Below are 18,506 nucleotides of genomic sequence, written 5' to 3'. Positions count from 1 at the left end.
AGCTTTACAAAACAGCCCAAAACCAGAAAACAGTCAGCTTTCCAATAGGGGAAAAACTTTCCTCCACTTATCTTGTCACAGAACCATTGTGGTGTTAGCAATTTCCAACACAATTAGTCTTCATAACTCTAAATTATGCCAATACCCCACCTTCATCCCTGCAATTAGCTATCTCTTGCTCTGGGAGGGATTGAGAGAAACTGGGATTTCACAACTTAAACTGCATTGTCTTACAGTACAGAGCATCTCTCATAAAACTCCTGATGCTTTTTATTTCACCAGACCTCCGCTACGGTCACTACCAGGATTTGCTCATGTTTTACTTGGAATGACAAAATCCTAAGTCGTTTCACTCTCCTGCACTGCTTGAAGGCTGTCCTGTCCTTAGACAGGTCTGCACTGCTCTGCACAAAGGCATTAACATTCCTGAAGAGCTGACAAACTGAAAGAAGTGAAGTGTTTGGCTTACAACTTTCACATAGATTTTACCTTTCTGAAAAGAATTCCTCCATGGCTTTTCGAGCTTGGCTGCTCTCCAGTTGTTTCTCCAAGTGCTGTAAGCATTCCTCCAAGATGGACTCATCCAGGCCACTGAAGATCAAAAAGTACATATTAGTAAGAATATATATAAGAATAATTTCAATAATTCTGAGAGCCAATAGAAAAATAAGAACCAACGTTGCTAAAACAATTCTAACAAACCTTCCACTAGCTATAAGAAATTCTCCTTCCAAGAGATAAGAGAAAAGCAACTGATCAACAAACATCACAAAGACACCAACACATCCACCAAATGATCAGGAAAAAAGAGTAGCAAACACTGTAGGCAGGCCACACAGTAGCTTAGAAATCTAGAATAATCCACATCTTTCCAGCTCCTCATGTTACAAATTCCTCTAACTTGCTGTTCTTTTACACTTTAAATCTCTTTCAGAGTTACTCCACCATTCTCTACTGTGCTCACCCTCACTCCACAACACATACTGCAAGCAAAATCCAATTATTTTTACATTCCCTAACAGGAGGCTCAATAGATCTCCTTCTGAATACCCTCCATCCAGAGAGGATCAGTGTTAAAAAGATGCAATATCATCATGCCTAATGGTTTTATGTTTCAGATGGGCAGAATCAACATCTGTGCACCAAGCTTATTCTCTCTATGTACATAGCAAGTAAGGGGTGGGAAGGATAAATCTGGCTAGTTGGCCATGATAAAGAAGGGATTAGCCATCCTTATAAACAGCAAGAATAGAGACAAAGGAATATAAAGCAAGTTAGGTTGGCATCTCCAGCTTTGATTTGGTGCTTGTATTTACATAATTTTCTATTTGATTAAATAAAAAACTATCCAGATACGTACATGATCCATCCAGAGTTAGAAAAGATGATTAAAATCCACACTGCCTAAACGGCAATGCTGAAAATTCTGGTGAGCTGAATAAAGTATCTTACATTTTCAGTCAACAAGTATAATAGTCTTCAACAGATAAAAATAAGCTGATTTTTCGCCTCTCTGTCTTGCTGCTCAAGAAACTACATTGATTTTTAAACATACTGTAGTAATTCTTTGTACACAGCTTAATTGGAAGAGAACTAGAAGCCACACAGTCCATTACCTGTTTGGATCAGAGTGATGGGCCAGTATGTTATAGCATCCTGTGATCAACTTCTCATAAACACGTGCCAGGAATTCATCCGATTCTGCAGGACCCAAGATCCTTTCTAGGGAGTTGCTGCTTATCTCTGCCACGCTCTCCGTGCTGGTCTCCAACAGGAGGGGCAACAGGGAATGAATCACCTGTGGTGGGTTCAAATCATCTGACCAGCTTGAAAAGAAAAGAAAAGTAAGTAATTACATGCAGTGTAGACAATTATTTTGTTTGAAATTATCTTAGTGTTAAATGCCTGGAAAGAACAATTCTTTCATGTCACTTCTTTCTCATGCTTTGAAAAGATCACACAAATGCATGAAAATAAAACACAATCAGATTTGATCAATATGGCCTGAGCTAATGATAGAATCATAGGATGGCCTGGGTTGAAAAGGATCATAATGTTCTTCTAGTTTCAACCCCCTGCTATGTACAGGGTCATCAACCAGGCTGCCCAGAGCCACATCCAGCCTGGCCTTGAATGCCTCCAGGGATGGGGCATCCACAGCCTCCTTGGGCAGCCTGTTCCAGGGCATCACCACCCTCTGTGTGAAAAACTTCCCTATCTTGTGCCTCTTGAGAAGCACTAAGTGTTCCTATCAAGGACTCTACCTACCACACCAAGACTGAAAAGCTATTCATTCAGAACTGCACAATGAACATAGCATAGCTTAAGGCTCAGTTCAAAGTACAGAGCCAGTTCAGTAAGTGTTCCAACAGAACAGTCTGATCAAGACAGACATTCAGAAGATCAGAAGCAAGAATCCAATATAAAAAACATCACTTACACAATGAGATCCCCAGTAAGTCTGACCAAGGAGAGAAGGGTGTGCTTTAGGGAAGCTGCAAGAGGTAGACTTTGGCTGCAGAGAGTTCCAAGGTGGGCAGCCTGAACTGCACTGATGTAGCTTTCTGCAGGGATTGTGTCATTCGCAAAGGCGTTGCGCTAAGGGTTGAGACACACACATGACAATCAAAACAACCTGTGTTTAGCAGAAAGACAGACTACTTGCCATTCCCACTAATTTACAGAGTTAAGATTATGTGGGCTCAACCCACGAGGCTGGACTCACCCACGAGCCAATGTTTGGAAATTCATTGGTATGAATGTTGTTCCATGAGTCACATAAAGTCTGCACAGCTGATGGTAAGTTCTGAACAAGCATTGGACCTGCAATCAATCCAGAATTGTAAGTCACTGGTAATACCATGGGTCCTGTTGAAAACAAGAACGCTTCTAAAAACTGCTTAAAACTAGATCATGAGTTAACCAGGACACAATTGCAGCTAAGTTCGACCTATTATCCTGCTGAAGGCCACTCTCACGCTTTTCTACCAGTCAAAAATACTCCTGAAGTTTGCAGCAGCTTCTTTCACTTCATTAGTACAAGAGACGTGGCAAAAATACAAATTCACAGCTGCCTTCAACACATTACTGTTTCACATCTTGCCATACACTTCCATGCCATTCTGTGGAGCACCAGCACAGTTATAAAAGCATTTCAGTAAGCCAGATAAGCTCACAAATTAGTTACTTTTTCAAGGCTTGCCCCTCTTTTTCACCTGCTACAATACTAAAAAGAACAGACTTCCCCGTGTGCTGCTGGATAATACAGGATAATACAGTGATCTGAACACAGTGGTAAAGGAAAACGAACACATTAGCCAGCACACAGCTTTGAAGCTGAACGTTGGAAACATTGCAGAAAGCTTCACCTGTGCACAAAAGGAAATCTGAACTCTGCAGGATGCTTACCTAGAGTATTGGACTTGCAACGGCTGGATCCAATGGCCAGGACAGCAGCATAACCTCGTAGCTTCTCTTCAGAAGGTCTGTTCTCACTGGAGCCCTCCTCAGAGAGGCTACGTAGCAAGTAAGATCTGCATTCATGAGGGAAAGGATTCACTTCAAGGAAGCAGTTCTGCATTTCATAACTAAATGTGTCAATATGGTGACAGATAAGAAAGCAAACTTGTGAAGTTCTGCCCCACACTTCATGTGATACCACTAAGAGAGTTCGAGGCTTTTATCTCCTCTAAGCTTCTTACCAGCAAAAGCATCTGCTCAAAAGAAAAAGCTGATTTACTTTTGCTTTCTTCTACATAGGGGCTAATGAGAGTTTAGAAGACTTCAGACTCTTAATCTAAGAATTAACACCCCCCTCCTCTCTCTGATGGTCTCTGACAGTCTCAATAATGAGTGAAATAACCTTGAGCAGCACTGTGCTACAGAGTGGTAAGAAGAGGTTTCATCTTTGAAGGAAAAGCTGATTTTACAAACTTGCAGGAAAATCTTGAAAGATTACTTAGCTACTTAGAAATAATGACCACATTACAGCTTGAATAGCTTTGTCTTCTTTTAAAAAACAACGGTCAGTCTGAAGGATCTAAGTTAGAGTAACTGGACTGGACTATTAACAGTCCAACCTCTCTCTGCCAAAACAACAAATAAAATAAAAACCCTCACGTACAGAAGGAAACATCATTTCTATCAGAGATGCCATGGATTTACCTGGTAAATGTAGCATAAGTGTCAATAAGCTGCAGTGTAGCAGGTAGGAGGTTCTTGGTCATCTCTGAAGACTTGTGTGGATCAGTTTCTGCAGCTAGCTTGGTAAAGTGCTCATCTAGAGAAACCTGGATCTTGGAAATTGCAGCATCAAGGGTGTAAATGGACTGCAAGCTGGGAACTTCGTGCAGCTGGAGAATAGTTGTGCAATCGATGCCACAAAATGAAGATATCTTAAAATACAAAGGAATGGAACTGTAAGTGTAAATCACTCCACAAGAACAGATGTTCCATGTGCACATTTACATTTGCATCAGTTCACCTGTCGAGCAAAGTATTCTTCTGCTATTTCCACATCATATTTTACTGAGCTGCACTTGTTGGAGGCCAATTCAATGAGAGAAGCAGCATGTTCAGCTTTCATCCCCTGCTTGGTAAGGTGATCCTACAGATGCCAGAAGAAGACCACACTTTAGAAGAGCTCTATAATTAAGCATTCTGCCAACTACCAGGCTAGAACACTTCAAAAACGCAGACAAGTTCCCACTTCTCACCATGCCCACACAACAAATCCCACATGCACTAAGCACAGAAGAACAAGAAACTGACATTCTTACTAATAAACAACATTACAAAACAGCCCAATGAAGACAAGACTGTAACCTTGATCCATGTGACATAAGATGGGATTCGCAGGCGAGAAGACCAGCGCAACGTGTGTAAAATATCACATTCACTCATCTCTGGTGTGTTTGTAGCCAACTGATTCATGTAGTTTTTGGATGGAGGCAATATCCCCAGTATCCGCCACAGTATCAAGAAGTAGTACTGAAGTGCACAGGCTTCCTAAACAAAAGAATGGTTGGATAAATTCGTAAAGGAAGATCACAGTTTCCAGCATTATAGCTGCTCAAATTATCTCATCAGGGCTCTAGACTCATAAACTAGAGCCATAGACTCATGTAGATGTGCTAAACTGGGTGAACGCGTGGTGAACTGAATTTCTGTCATATTATGCAATGAGGCATAGAAGGAAGAGGAGCAAGAAAGAAAAAAGAAAAAAAAAGAAGGATTACACAAGATTTTTCTGTCTCATCACATTCCAGGCAGACCTACTGGCATTACAAGGGAGGAACAGTAAGTCTAAAACATGCTATAGATTAAAAATCCTCCAGTGATATACCACCACCAAAAAGATTACCATTAGCCATAGGATTTTTAAGTTCTCCATTACTCCAACCACTGTCCAGAACACTTTCAATACTTCGTTGAAAACAATAAGACTGAAAATCTGTTACTCCTCAGCACAGACAACACTCCAGCAACACATACAGTCTTACCAGTGCAGTGACATTTTTGTTCTCTTTCCTCCTGAGTGTGTCAAACTGTGACCCTGCTGCAAGTAGTGAAGTCAGCGCTGTGTAAAGCTCATCATACTTCATAGTCCTAGAGAAAAGGACCTCACAAACCTGCAAGAGATTACAAGTCATGATCACTGTTTTGCATCTGCACTTATTTATACTTTCTGTTAAGTATTCAAAACGCCCACATACCAAAATTGTGCAAAACGTGACTTCAGGAAGTTAATTCTGTCAGGTGTTCTGAGAGAATTTGATCAAACTAATGGAAAAGTAACCCTACTTACCATATCTTTGCCTCAGATGTTTCAGCAGCACTGAGAAATAACTGGGGATATGGTAGGACTCTGCTTTGCAGCATAAATAACTGAATCGTATGCATTACAAGCTGTCCAACACATCTTCATAGTAGCACATCTGAATTTGCAAGTGGACTTCCCTGACACACAACTCAGTGCAAACAAAGAATCCCACATTATCTTACTCAGTCACTACTCTTCACTCCATTTGGATAAAATTCCTGCTCTAGCCACTGCATCTGGCCCTTCTCATCAGTTTGCCCTGGCACTTGTCAAGCCAACGCTGCCCTTGGAAGGCTTACAGAAAGGTCTCTACATATAAATCCCAGTACCGTGCCATCCAGACGGTTCAGGTCATCTTCAGAAGCTTCTAGAGATAGGATGCAGTAGAACCTGGGCTGTGGAACTGCATCTGGAAAGTGATAAACAGCAATAATTTTGTTTAAAATCGTTCAAGCATAACTACATGCATTTTCGTCTGTTTTAAGTATGCCTGTCAAAGGCAGGAAAATGTACCCAGGCCATAGGAATGGCTCACACGTATTTGCAAAAGCAAATCTTGGAAGAAAAAACTGCTCACGTGTTCTTTCTTACCTGATGAGCAGTGTTTGGTCCAGTTTTCTTCCACCTCCTTAAAACCATGATAGAGTGGAACAGAAGTCCGTCTGCTACTGTCCTGGGATCCACTCACCCAACCAATGGGTGGAGTCAGCAAATTATATTGCACCTAAGCAGAAAAGCATTAAGTCATTAAGCAGGGGAACCACAGTAACAAAACAAAGAGCCATAAGATACAAACAATCCCATTCCTACAACAGTTTTCTCAGCTTCTGAGGGAAGCCCTGGATCCTACCTAACAAGCTTCCAACTACTGAAAAAGCCACACACAAAATATTAGCATCTCATTAATCAGAACAGTGTCATAACTCAACAGGGACAAGCTAAAGCAAGAACAGTGCATACAAGGCATTTGAAATGGTGTGTGAATACCCAAAATAGTCATGAAAGATGAAGGCAGGGCTTTCACCCTGACCTCAGTGGGATTTATTAGGACAGCAGTTACATCACAAATGTATGCTCTAACTGAACCTGCCATTAGGAATCAACAACTGGAGTTGATCTCTTATTATAACCTGAAAGATCGGTAACAAAACCAAAGAGATCAGAACACACCAAACGATTGCCACAGATCTCTGCTGAGCAATGAACTACATTTCAGCATCACAAAGTTTTACCTGTTCAAATAAGTACACGGGGGCCTTGGAATACTGATGGAGCAGATAGTCAAACACCAAGAGCAGGCGTGCCACAATAAGCGGTACAGAACTTTGCTGGGTGTCCATGTTCACTGTCAGCTCCACGATTGTCTGGATACAGAGCATCATGATGGACCTGCGGCCCCTCTCAGAAAAGTTGTGAAAAATAAGCAGCAGCAGCTGGAGATGTTCAACGTTCAGATCTTCTGCGTCACTGGGAAGGGTCCCCTGCAAGGCATTCTGCTTCAGCGTGCCCACAAACCTGACAACAGGACAGAAAGTTCATGCACTCCTTTTCTTCTCGCTTAGATACATCTTGAAGATCTCTTTAACCAGAGCTTACAGAAATATTTTTATTGTTTCATTTTTCTGCTTGTTCTTCTAATCAACACTGGCGATTTCACAAAGATGATGACTGACTTTCAAGTTAAAATAAAATGATCTCACCTTTCCCAAACTTTAAGGCATTCTGGGACATCAGGGTCTCCCTGGGCAGTGGCTTTATGCTGCCAAATGAGGAGAAGTCTTGAGAGCACCGACAAACTTTGGGGATGGATGTAGAGAGGCCATGGACCTTCTGAGAAAGGGGCAACCCCCAGCTGCTGAAGAAGTGTGTTCTGGAATAAAGCAGAAACTTGGTGAAAAGAAGGAAGCCTGCCTGCTTTCTTTAATTAAAAGCATGATTTGAATAAAGAATATTGTTCCCAGAGATTGAAAAGAGCTAATACAGCAATATTTCTCTAATCCTAAATGTATCACGTAGCTACTGAGGATGTTTACATTGTCATTTTGCCACCTAAAACACTACACATTTTGAACTTCAGCACCAATGCAGGACAGAATGGCATTAATGATCTCTACTCATTCGCCACAAAATCACAGCAGGACAGATTAGGCTTTGGCAGAATCATACAGATCAGCCTGCAGTCTGTGCTTCAGCAAAAAGGTTGTTTAGCTGCTTTTGGGGGAAAACAAAAGTGTAAAAAAAGGTTTTCTAAACACAGACAACTAAAAGTGTAGGCTCTGAATACACTGATTGGTAAGCAGCCCTACTTACAGTGTTAGGTCAGGTCAGCCCATGACCCAGCAAAGAAACCTAGAGGCTACAGAGTTAGCACATGAAAGCAAAGGGATTAACTTGATTCTCCTGAGAGAATTCCAAGGCCTTTTGGCATCAATCCTGACAGCAAAGTAAATCTGCAGGAATGCCTCTTGCTAACACACAGACAGAGGCAAGTCTCCAAAACACAACACACAAACTCACTTCTCCTTCAGCCTTCATCACCTTCGAAATTCAGCGGATTAACCTGAACTCTGGATGTTAAGCTTATGCACTGCCAAGTGTCATTCAACTTGGATCCAAAATATCCCAAGCTCTGTTTGAAAAATACCATTCTCTAGGGCCAAGTGGAATCACAACATGCTACTTCAGGTGCAGACTCCACACAGAGGCATTAACAGACACCAACATTTGTTCATTTCATTTATATATTCATCATGGCTTTACCTGCAAGGCAGGGGACTGAAGATCTGAGGTCACTAAGGAGTGGTTGAAGTGGTACAGTGCAGCAGCAAACTCCTCATCTGAAGTGCCTGTCATACAGAGATCGAGACATTCACTCCTGCTGCTGTCCCATATTTATGATTTCTGTATGGAACTATGAAAACAGACACCTGCAAATTCTACTATCTGCGCTTTCTAAAGGAGAAATACTGCTCACTCACCCTTAAGCCCATCCTTATCCACTTCTTTGATGATGCTAGCAAGTGTTGCCATGTGCTGCTCCGAAAGAGAGACGCTCAGGTAGTTGCGAATGAAGTTATTCCTGGAGTTCAGCATAGAAGAAGTGATAAAGTTCAAAATGTTTGAAGCCAGGCTCAAAAACTGAAAAGAAAAAAAGAGAAACATGCTGTAGAAGCAACAAAACCCGAGGGAGTATAAGAAAACATTAAAAAAGCCAGAACTGTCAGCAAAACAGATCAAGTTCCCTAATAACATCCCTGGCAGCAGAGAGCAGATTTACTTTACTCACTGCAATGCAGCTCACTGCACTCTGTATAATTTTAGTAATTCTCCAAAAAAAGTTTCAAGTCTCCAAAGCTCTTGGCAGCAGAATTTATTTTTGTCTTTCCCCAACGCTTACAGCGTTCTATCAGCAACTTAACTTACTTATAGCTCTGCCCTCATTTTCCCTCTTCCTTTGTAACCCAAACTGATACTTTCAGTCTGATTCCCTAGCAATAACCAATACAGCAGCAATATTCCACTTGATGGAAGAGTAAACCAAATACACTTCTTCAAAACCAATCCTCCATCAGCAGTACACTTAATACCTGACATTTATCATGTTACCTGGCAACCCAGCTAGCTACAGCACACATCATTTCATCAACCCTGGAGACCTTTCCATACCAATTCTGGATCTTTGCGGCTGGCCAGGATGTTCCCATTCTCTCCAGCAGTCTGTTTGTTTGGGCTTTTGACTCTAGGAGAGCTCTCCAAAGGGGGTGGTGGAGGGGGTGGTGGTGGGGCCACTTTCTCTTTGCTTGGAGATATCGTCTCTTCAAACCACTGCCCAAGGATTGGTTCACTGTCATCATCTGACACAGGAGGCAAAGAAACCAAAAGCACAGGATTGTGAAGAACCACCTCATGCAAGGGACTTGGTACAGTAAAGGCCTGAAGAGCTTCAGTGAGCAGACTTAAGGCATCTGCAATCTTCATTTCTCCCTTCCAGTCACAACGCTCAGCAGTTTTACAGCAGGAATTTACAAGAAGAAATTATTTCCACTCTCTTCTCAAGCAAATCCTGCCACATACCAGCCTCTCTGGCTTCAGTTTACATAAAAGAGTACAGTCAGCACTGCTTCTGCCAAACAGATCTCACAAACTGCTTCATATTTTCAGCATTACATGTTATTTTAGCCCAAGAAGGCAAAATCCCAGTAGCCAGGTTTCCACAAAATCGGAAAAACAGCATAAAATCCTGACTTCATTTCTTTGTTGAAAACTCTATTACCTTGGCTGCTGTCCTCCTCAGTGCTGCTAAAATCATCCTCATAGTAAGTATTTGAATCAGTGGAGGCACTCGCATCACTGCTCATGGAGCCCTTTCTCTGACGCTGCAAGACACACGCCTTACAAGAACAGCAGAACAAATTCAATTTTAGGATTATGAAAGACAAGAATTTGAAAACAAATTATCTTGCTAAAGCATTTTAATTTGCTTCCAGTCAATTCTAGTCAAGCGATTTATTAACAGTTTCCTCAAGATTCCTCTCCCTTAAAGTTGTATCAGAATTTATGCGGGATGGCTGAAAATAAATTATGCATGCCGAGAATTTAAGCAACACTTCAAGTAACAGCTTTAACATGAAAGCATCTGTTCTGAACACAGCCTTTTCATCTTGTCGTTAAATTCACAAATGCCACTGTGCTTACAGAGCTATTTTGTTAGAACAAGTTTGTCAAATTCACTGTTTCCAAACGAGGAGGGAGAGTGCCTTTGGTTGACACTGACAGAATTCTTCTCTGCATATTCACAGATTGTAAAGAGAGAATTTTCCATGCAGATGACACTCAGTAGCAGTTGCTCAGATACCTCCCTAGCTGCACGTCAGTTCCTACCTTTCTGTATGATGTAGACAGCAAAGTCAGCAGCAAATTAGTGAGTGGCACAGAATCTATCAGCCGCTGGATTCTCTGGATCGATGTGCTTTGAGCCATGATATCCAGCACTGCTGGTGGGCCGTCACTCTCCCAGCCCTGGAGGACAGCATTGAAGAGAGAATTTAAAATGTGTTTCAGTGGAGAAGGGCAAGTGTTTCACAAGAACTACCTACACACCTTGTGCAATGCCTCCACTTGCAGATCTTGAAAGAGGGATGACAGCAATTTGATGGCATGATTTGCAAGCACCACTGACAGAACACCAAACCCTTGATGCCTACAGAAAAATAAAAGATAAAACGTAATTGCAGGGGGGAAAAAAAAAAAAGCAGATTGAGTGAGGTGACTGAGGAACTGCTTTGCTAAATTGAGAAAGAAAAGGTGACTCATTTTCTTTTCAAGAATCAAGACTTGAATTTCACATGGAGAGACCAACAAGACTCCATAGTAATTCTGCTCTGCACAGTTACGTGGACAATGACTACTCCAAGGGGGTCTTTACATACCCTTTTCCAGGTCCCAGCTTGGGAGACCCAACGCCCTCCTTCGTCCGAGCAATAATGTCTCTGACACGAAGAGCAGCCAATGGATCTTTCTCTTTCCCCTTATCAGCCAATGCTGTGGGGCTGAGGTTCAAGATGAGGAAGAGACTGTTTAGCAAACACCAGGCCCCAAGCAGCTGGAAGTTCTGATAATGCTATCATCCAAAAGGTTGAGGGGGAAAAAAAAAAAAAAAAAAGACGAAATAGTGTGAATCCAAATGCCAAAACACAACAGCATTATAAGAGCTTCCTGAAGGGCACAGATCTTACCTCACCCCCTGCTCGGCGTGAATTGCTGATGGCTTGTCCAATCATTTCATAGATTTCAAGCTGCAAATAGATACAAAACCACAATAATGTTTAAGCACTGGGTAATAACTAAACCAGCCCATACACTTTTAAAACTCCTGATATGATAGCTGTTTCCTATCCACAATTAGCCAACCCAATTACTTTATCAGCCAGACTAATACCTAGAAATAATATACATCTGCTGCATCCAAACAAATACGAATTCTATACATTTCACTTGCAAGAATGGAAAAAAAAAACCAAAACAAATGCACTCCTTCCCATCTACTTACACATTTCTGTACAATAGTAGCAGCATCATTTTCATAATCTTCTTCTTTGGAACTCGTAGATCCAGTCCGTACCTGCTGTGTGGTACCCACGTGTAGGATGGCCATACAAGTTGCCACACTCACACCTGGATGAAAATAAGCAAAGAGAACAGTCTTCTTATAAGCCAATCTTCCCATTTAGCACATAGAAACAAGCAGTATCAGACATGCACACGTTATGCTTTGAACATTAGGAGAGGGAAGAAATTACAGGTTATTAAAAAGGTCCTGAGTCACCAAGTTGCACTTGCAGAACACATCAGAACCTCAGTACCACCAGAACAAAGCTCACATTGCCCCAGGCCCTGCAGTAGCAGTATGGAGCAAACTGGTGCATCCATAACAAAGATTACTTGTGGGGTGAGCCATGAACATGTGGGTAACAGAGAGAAGAAGCAAGAATGACTTAGAGACCGAAAAATAGAGGAAATCAGTCACCTGCATAGAGACAGCTGAGAGCAAGAACAGTCACATCTTGGAGCCGTGTGGGTGTCAGGGGCTCCAACACAGGCAGAGACAGAGTATCCAGTGCCATGGTCACATCTATCACCAGCGAGTGAAACCTACAGTAACAACACAGGTTAAGGATCAGCAATGCAATCTATGCAGTGCTCGTGGGAGCAGCACAATGTTTTCTCTCATACAGTGTATCCAGCATACACCAAAGAAGAGTGATGGCACAGTCTTACCCGTTACGTACAGCAGTGGCATCTGCCACCGTGGCTGGCATAATAAAAAATGAGTTGGCTGACACAGCATCCTGAAACCGATTGATGTATCTCAAGAAATATGGGAGGTTCAGGCACACTCGCAGCAATTTTTCAGAGCCACCTACCAAACAAAAACAGTGTTTTACTGTTACTGTGCCACGGGAGAGCTTCTAAGCAGAACAGATCTAACAGCCATCAAGAAAAACGCTTGCTCTTGCACTCTTTATCCCCGCAGTGCTACAAAGCTGATCCTCACCCAGTTCTTGCAAGCTGGCTACGTTCTGAGCAATGAATATGCTTTTTGTTTTTGCTGCAGAGGTTTGATCTGCGGAAGCTTGATCCTCATTTTCTCCTTCCACCTAAAATCAAGCACATACTAAATATATCACAGAAGCACAAAAAATATAGGGCACTGCAATGACTCCACAAAGCAGCAAGGTGCACCAGCAACAGAACTCAGAGAAGTCCTTGAGTGCACGGATACTCATGTTAGAAATCAGGCTGCTTTTATTCTGGGGCTGTTTACCTGCGTCTCTGGCATGATAGATGGTGATGCTGAGACTCTGGGGTTAAAGACTGATGTCAGCTGATTCAGGAAGTTCATCTGTACTTCTTTCTGCCTTAGCTCTGGACTCACTGGGGAGGCCAACTCCTTCTGGTCCTCTACTGCGGGGCGACCAGCAAAACATCATTTCATACATCAAAGCACTTCACATTTGCTATAGCTCGCTCCACTGCCACAGCAATATAACCACAAACTGAACCACCCACCATCAGAGAGGGTTTTGATGGTCTGAGGCAGCTTGGCTGATTTCATCATTGCTGTGAAAGTGATGATTTCCGTTCGATCCAGGCGGCTGCAGCCTGTGCACAGCCCCTTTATCAGCAGAATGAGGTGTTTCTACAAAGAAAAAGGTATCAAATACATCATAAACATCTCGATTCCAATTATTTTGTGGCATCGTTTACCCGCAGCTGCTGCATTATGAGTAATGTAACCACAGCATCTCAGATCCAATCGGATCTCATAGCAAAGATCGTGATGGCATTCTTGCTTTGCACAACATCAGAGCAAATATTTATAGAATTAGAGGCCAGAGTCCATTTTTGCTCTCAGGGCCACGTGGTCAAAATCTGTGCTTACCTGTGAAACAGCGCACGCTTCGTCTGGGTTCTCTAGACGCAGAAGGGAGAACTCAATCAGGACTTTACATGCTGCTGCCACCGACTGCAGTTGGTTTCTGGGTACTGAAAAAGCAGATGGTTGCACCAATTAGGGCAAGTCTTTAAGTAAATTGGTATAGCATGTTCTTAATGCTTTCAATAAAGCAGAATGCTAGGCAGAATGCATGCATGCACTGTATGTCTAACAGAGAAATGCAGTGTCAATTTGGTCTCATTAAAATGTAACCTAAGAAATGTCAGGAAAGCAAGGATAAAACCTTCTAACACAGGCATATAGGATGGCTTTCCTTGCAACATTTATGAGTTAATACTGTCAGAGCTCAGAGAAAAGGAACTGATGGACACAGAACAAGTTCACCCAAACTACCTTTCTGCTGAGAAAAGAAATATGCAACCAAAAAGCTGCCACCACCCCCCAGTAGGTGCCCAAATGCCAAAACGAGTCAAGTTTCCCTTTCCATCTGCCAGCAGTAATGAACCATTCTGTGCTCTACATTAATATCTGATTCACAAATGGAGCCTGAGACAAATCCCAAAGGAACAGCTTGGGCCTACTTTCACTATCCTTCAGTCGCTGTACAAGGGTAAAATTGGAGGATGGAGAACACTTACTGAGACCACACACAGTAGTGATGTAATGTGTTGAAAGTGCAACAAAGGAGGAGTAAAAAGGCTCGTATTGTTTGTCGTGGTGCAAGATTTCTGATTCACTGCAATAGGAGAAGAAGGGATACGTCAATTTGATACGGCACAATAGTGGCTGCCACACAACACTCGGAACAAGATATATCCATTAACACGTGTAAGACAAGATCATTAAGATCACACGCTCTTTCCAAATCAAAGTGTTGAGGACAGGATCTTGTCCTGCGTCCCATTTGTGTATCCTCAGGCTTGAGTCCTGCAGCAGAAGACAGATCAGGGCACCAGGATTACTGCCTGCACTGGAAGTTTAAGAAACCAGCCCCCAGTATGGCCAGTACTTTTCCTTTACATCACCAGAAGTCAGCCTCTCCAACAGTCACCCTCCTGTCAGCTTTCATTAATCTTTAAGTTCCTCTAAAGTCAGCTGCCCGTAAAGTTGGGGCTGTTTGTTCTGCTGATGCCAGGGCTGCAGCACAGGCATTCCCGTTCCGACAAGGCAGAGCCAACAGCAGTTTATGCAATTCTGCAAAACAGAAGGATCAAAACAGCCCATTGCATAACAACAACAAATACTCAATGCGGCATGTGCACAAGCAGAGGAGCAAAGAGTTTTGGCAGGTAGCACAGAGTCCAGAAGAATGCATCTGCTGTCATCAGCCTCGTGGGCAGAGGGTGGTGATTTCAGAGCTTTACAGCCGTTTGCCGTTCTTTCCCTGCACACAAATCAACACCAAGTGAAAATTCAGCGTCAACTCAAAGCTAAAGTAAAAACTGTAAAGCAAAAGATGTGTCAGTACAGTCAAATCTCTGAGGTTTCCCTGTGAGGCCTGCTGGCCACAGAGAGCGTCCATGCTTTGCACAGATGACACACTGAAGGCAGCTGTGGGAAGGCTTCGCCCCACGTCCCATCTGCACCAACCTGAAGGCGGCCACAGCGAGAAGCAGAGCTCTGCCTGCAGGGCTAGGCCAGCCCACGAGTCCTCCAACACAACAAAGTGGTGTGGAAGTCCGCTCATTAAATACTTAAATTAATTGCCTTCCCATTTGCAGATGGCAGAAACGCTCAGGCAACGAGCGAGTTGGACGAAAAGATGGCACGACAGCTTCACTCTGCTTCTGAAAACAGCAGCTCCTCCACCTCTGGGAAAAAGACCTCATTTCAGGGGAGCTGCTGGGAGGCTGAGGCTCCACTCCCAACCAAAGGGACGATTCCTCAGGCTTGGCAACAACCAGCACTAGCAGACATTGGATGCGCCAACGCATTCGTGCTGCTGTCAGACGCTCATTTTGCTCACCTTCTGCTTTACAGCCAGCTCTAAATAAGGGGCTGTAGGTGCACACAATGTATTTTAAGAGAACAAATTAGAACAGTTTGGGAGTAACGGAGCACAGAAGAAATTGGCAGCTCCAAATGAGCTCACTGTCAAGCTGAGCAACACACAATACCTGCAGGGATAAGAACAGAAAAGTGCAGATACTTGAACCAGACAGGCATTCTCATCCCAGCTGGACAATAAGAGGTTTGAGATTTATTTAAACGAGTTGTGGTCTTGTTAAGTTAGGGCAGTGCAAAGTGGAAGGCACCTGTCTGCTAATCGTCATCAAGTCCTTGCAAATAACAAGAAAAAAGGTAACAGCTTAACCTGTCATGTGTTCAAGTGTTATACTGTATATGTATATACATACATATATACAGTGACACTCGATAACAACTTCAGGCTACTGTGCTGTGATTTATTGCTTAAATAACACTGCTTAGCAGGGAAAATCATTACTCATGCTAACTAAGAAGCCAGCCATCAATATAACACTTCAGCAACGAATACCACCTCGTTCTCACTTCTGCTTCCAAATCTCAGCCAGCCAGAAATAGACCCTTTATGTAAGGCAGCAGCACAAAACACCCTCCACCATGGAAAGGTACAACAGCAGGTGCAGTTCTCTCACTACTGAAAACCTTTCCTGAAAAATCAGCATCATCTGACTGTCACAGACTCTGAACTGTGTTCCTCTGCAGCTGGGTCTTTCTATGTTAGTACTCCTATAACCTTTGTCAAGAAATGAGACCAACATCTATTCATTCCTGAGTATATCTTCTAATAAGAGGATGTCAAGGAGTTGATAATTCTTAAACTTGGGAATAGAAGAACTATCAAGAAAAGGAGCATCTTAATTCATTTTGAAGTGAACAACTTTGGTGATTTCACTGTTGTAGCACCAGGACACCCAACCACACTGTGGACCAACCAGCACTACAGAATGGCCTGGGTTGGAAGAGATCTCAAGGATCACGAGTCTCCAAACCCCTGCCACGTGCAGGGCCACCAACCTCCACATTTAACACCAGCCCAGGCTGCTCAGGGCCCCATCCTGGCCTTGAACACCTCCAGGGATGGATGGGGCATCCACAGCCTCTCTGGGCAGCTGTTCCAGCACATCACCACTCTCATAGCAAAGAACTTCTCCTTGACATCCAACCTCAATCTCCCCTCCCCCAACTTCAAACCATTTCCCCTTGTCCTGCTGTTATCAACCCTTTCCAAGAGTTGATTCCCCTCCTGTTTGTAGGCTCCCTTCAGGTACTGAAAGGCTGCAATGAGGTCACCCCGCAGTCTTCTTTTCTCCAGGCTGAACAAGCCCAGCTCCCTCAGCCTGTCTTCATAGGTGAGGTTCTCCAGTCCCCTGATCATCTTCATGGCCCTCCTCTGGACCCTCTCCAACAGCTCCCTGTCTTACTTGTACTGGGGGCTCCACACTCGGACGCAGTATTCCAGATGGGGCTTCACAGGAGCAGAGTAGAGGGGGAAAATCACCTCCCTGTCCCTGCTGGCCACCCCTCTTCTGATGGAGCCCAGGCTCCCATTTGCTGGCTCTTGTTAAGTGTTTCATCTATCAAGACCCCCAGGTCCTTCTCCACAGGGCTGCTCTCAAGGACCGCTCCTTCCAGTTTGTATGGATGCCTGGGATGCCAACCCCCTCACTACTGATCTTCTAAAAAAAGTGACAAAGAGTGCATCTTTCAATGAAAAATCTATAGACAGGCTGTTTCCTAGAACAGCAGAGCACGGTTCTGCACAGTAATGAGCTATTTTTTCCTCTGCACTAGGCGTGACAAAATCTTCCACCCTGCAGGACTCCACAGTTCTACAGGGTTTCCTCAACGCCAGGGGAGGAAGCACACCTCTCCCAGCAGCATTTCAAGGAATCGCTCAGGTTGGAAAACGCCCTCCAAGGTCACCACGTCCGACCCCAACCCACCCCGTGTAACCACTGGCAACATCCCTGAGCGCCACATCTGCGCACCGAACACCTCCATGGCCGGTGACCCCCGTGCCAGCACATCACTGCTCTTCTGGTGCAGCAACCCGAGGCCGTTCCCTCCCATCCTATGACCGGAGAAGGGCAGAGGCCGATCCCACCTCAGCACAGCCTCCTTCTAGGAGCCGTAAAGCGATGAGTTCTCAGAGCCTCCCCTTCCCCAGCCCGACCCACCCCCTTCCCTCAGCTCCCCGTAGCACACACGCCTCTCAGCTCCACTCTTTGGAGCCCCAACGCCTTTCTTACACCGAGGGACCCAACCCCACACACAGCACCGAGGCGCGGCCCCACGCAGCCGAGCCAAAACACCTCAGGGCCGCACACAGCCTGAAGGGAAGCAAGGCCCGGTGCCCACTCCGCGGCTGCCGTCCTCACCTCTCGATAACGGAGGCGAGAAGCTGAGGGAGCTCTTTCATCTCGAAGGCCGAGTAGGAGGCAGAGAGCAGCGGCCGCACCGCCACCTCCCAGCCCGGCTCCGCCGCGCCGCCGCCCGCCGCCATCTTGCCGCTGTGCTGCGCCGGGGGGGGCGGCGGCGGCCGAGGGGAGGGGGGGGGGGGAGGGAGGGAACGGGCAGGAAGCGCCCCCCCCACTGCGAGCAGCGAGACAGGAAGTGAGGCAAAGCGCATGCGCGCGTTCAGTACCCTGATTGGAGGAGGAACAGCGAGCCTATGCGCCTGTGCAGTACGTGAGTCAGCAGGATTAGGGGTGGCGCATGCGTGGTAGCGGCGCATGCGCACAA

The 18,506-nt window shown here is 44.3% G+C and overlaps 1 protein-coding gene across 1 annotated transcript in view; it reads right to left on the bottom strand.

Moving 5' to 3' along the window:
• Positions 1 to 18,498, bottom strand: part of UBR4 (ubiquitin protein ligase E3 component n-recognin 4) — a 68,581-nt gene extending 50,083 nt beyond the window's left edge. Inside the window, exons 1-30 of the mRNA XM_042831819.1 lie at positions 18,143 to 18,498; positions 14,417 to 14,514; positions 13,764 to 13,867; positions 13,391 to 13,520; positions 13,146 to 13,285; positions 12,876 to 12,978; positions 12,599 to 12,740; positions 12,348 to 12,472; positions 11,871 to 11,995; positions 11,557 to 11,616; positions 11,251 to 11,441; positions 10,922 to 11,021; positions 10,703 to 10,840; positions 10,095 to 10,212; positions 9,488 to 9,675; positions 8,800 to 8,959; positions 8,582 to 8,667; positions 7,522 to 7,691; positions 7,054 to 7,336; positions 6,413 to 6,545; positions 6,151 to 6,230; positions 5,502 to 5,630; positions 4,825 to 5,007; positions 4,484 to 4,606; positions 4,165 to 4,394; positions 3,409 to 3,533; positions 2,726 to 2,823; positions 2,441 to 2,598; positions 1,617 to 1,826; positions 490 to 591 (exon numbers count right to left, since the gene is read on the bottom strand). Coding sequence (XP_042687753.1) covers positions 490 to 591; positions 1,617 to 1,826; positions 2,441 to 2,598; positions 2,726 to 2,823; positions 3,409 to 3,533; positions 4,165 to 4,394; positions 4,484 to 4,606; positions 4,825 to 5,007; positions 5,502 to 5,630; positions 6,151 to 6,230; positions 6,413 to 6,545; positions 7,054 to 7,336; positions 7,522 to 7,691; positions 8,582 to 8,667; positions 8,800 to 8,959; positions 9,488 to 9,675; positions 10,095 to 10,212; positions 10,703 to 10,840; positions 10,922 to 11,021; positions 11,251 to 11,441; positions 11,557 to 11,616; positions 11,871 to 11,995; positions 12,348 to 12,472; positions 12,599 to 12,740; positions 12,876 to 12,978; positions 13,146 to 13,285; positions 13,391 to 13,520; positions 13,764 to 13,867; positions 14,417 to 14,514; positions 18,143 to 18,498 — 4,388 coding nt within the window. The remainder of the gene's footprint in view (positions 1 to 489; positions 592 to 1,616; positions 1,827 to 2,440; positions 2,599 to 2,725; positions 2,824 to 3,408; positions 3,534 to 4,164; positions 4,395 to 4,483; positions 4,607 to 4,824; positions 5,008 to 5,501; positions 5,631 to 6,150; positions 6,231 to 6,412; positions 6,546 to 7,053; positions 7,337 to 7,521; positions 7,692 to 8,581; positions 8,668 to 8,799; positions 8,960 to 9,487; positions 9,676 to 10,094; positions 10,213 to 10,702; positions 10,841 to 10,921; positions 11,022 to 11,250; positions 11,442 to 11,556; positions 11,617 to 11,870; positions 11,996 to 12,347; positions 12,473 to 12,598; positions 12,741 to 12,875; positions 12,979 to 13,145; positions 13,286 to 13,390; positions 13,521 to 13,763; positions 13,868 to 14,416; positions 14,515 to 18,142) is intronic.
• Between the last annotated feature and the right edge of the window lie 8 nt (positions 18,499 to 18,506).

The sequence above is a fragment of the Centrocercus urophasianus genome, unplaced genomic scaffold, assembly GCF_019232065.1.
Source record: "Centrocercus urophasianus isolate 14NV4802_14NV808 unplaced genomic scaffold, USGS_Curo_1.0 seq_36, whole genome shotgun sequence".
NCBI lineage: Eukaryota > Metazoa > Chordata > Aves > Galliformes > Phasianidae > Centrocercus > Centrocercus urophasianus.
The sequence above is the reverse complement of the archived record's forward strand: the minus strand, read 5'-3'. Positions and strand labels throughout refer to the sequence as shown.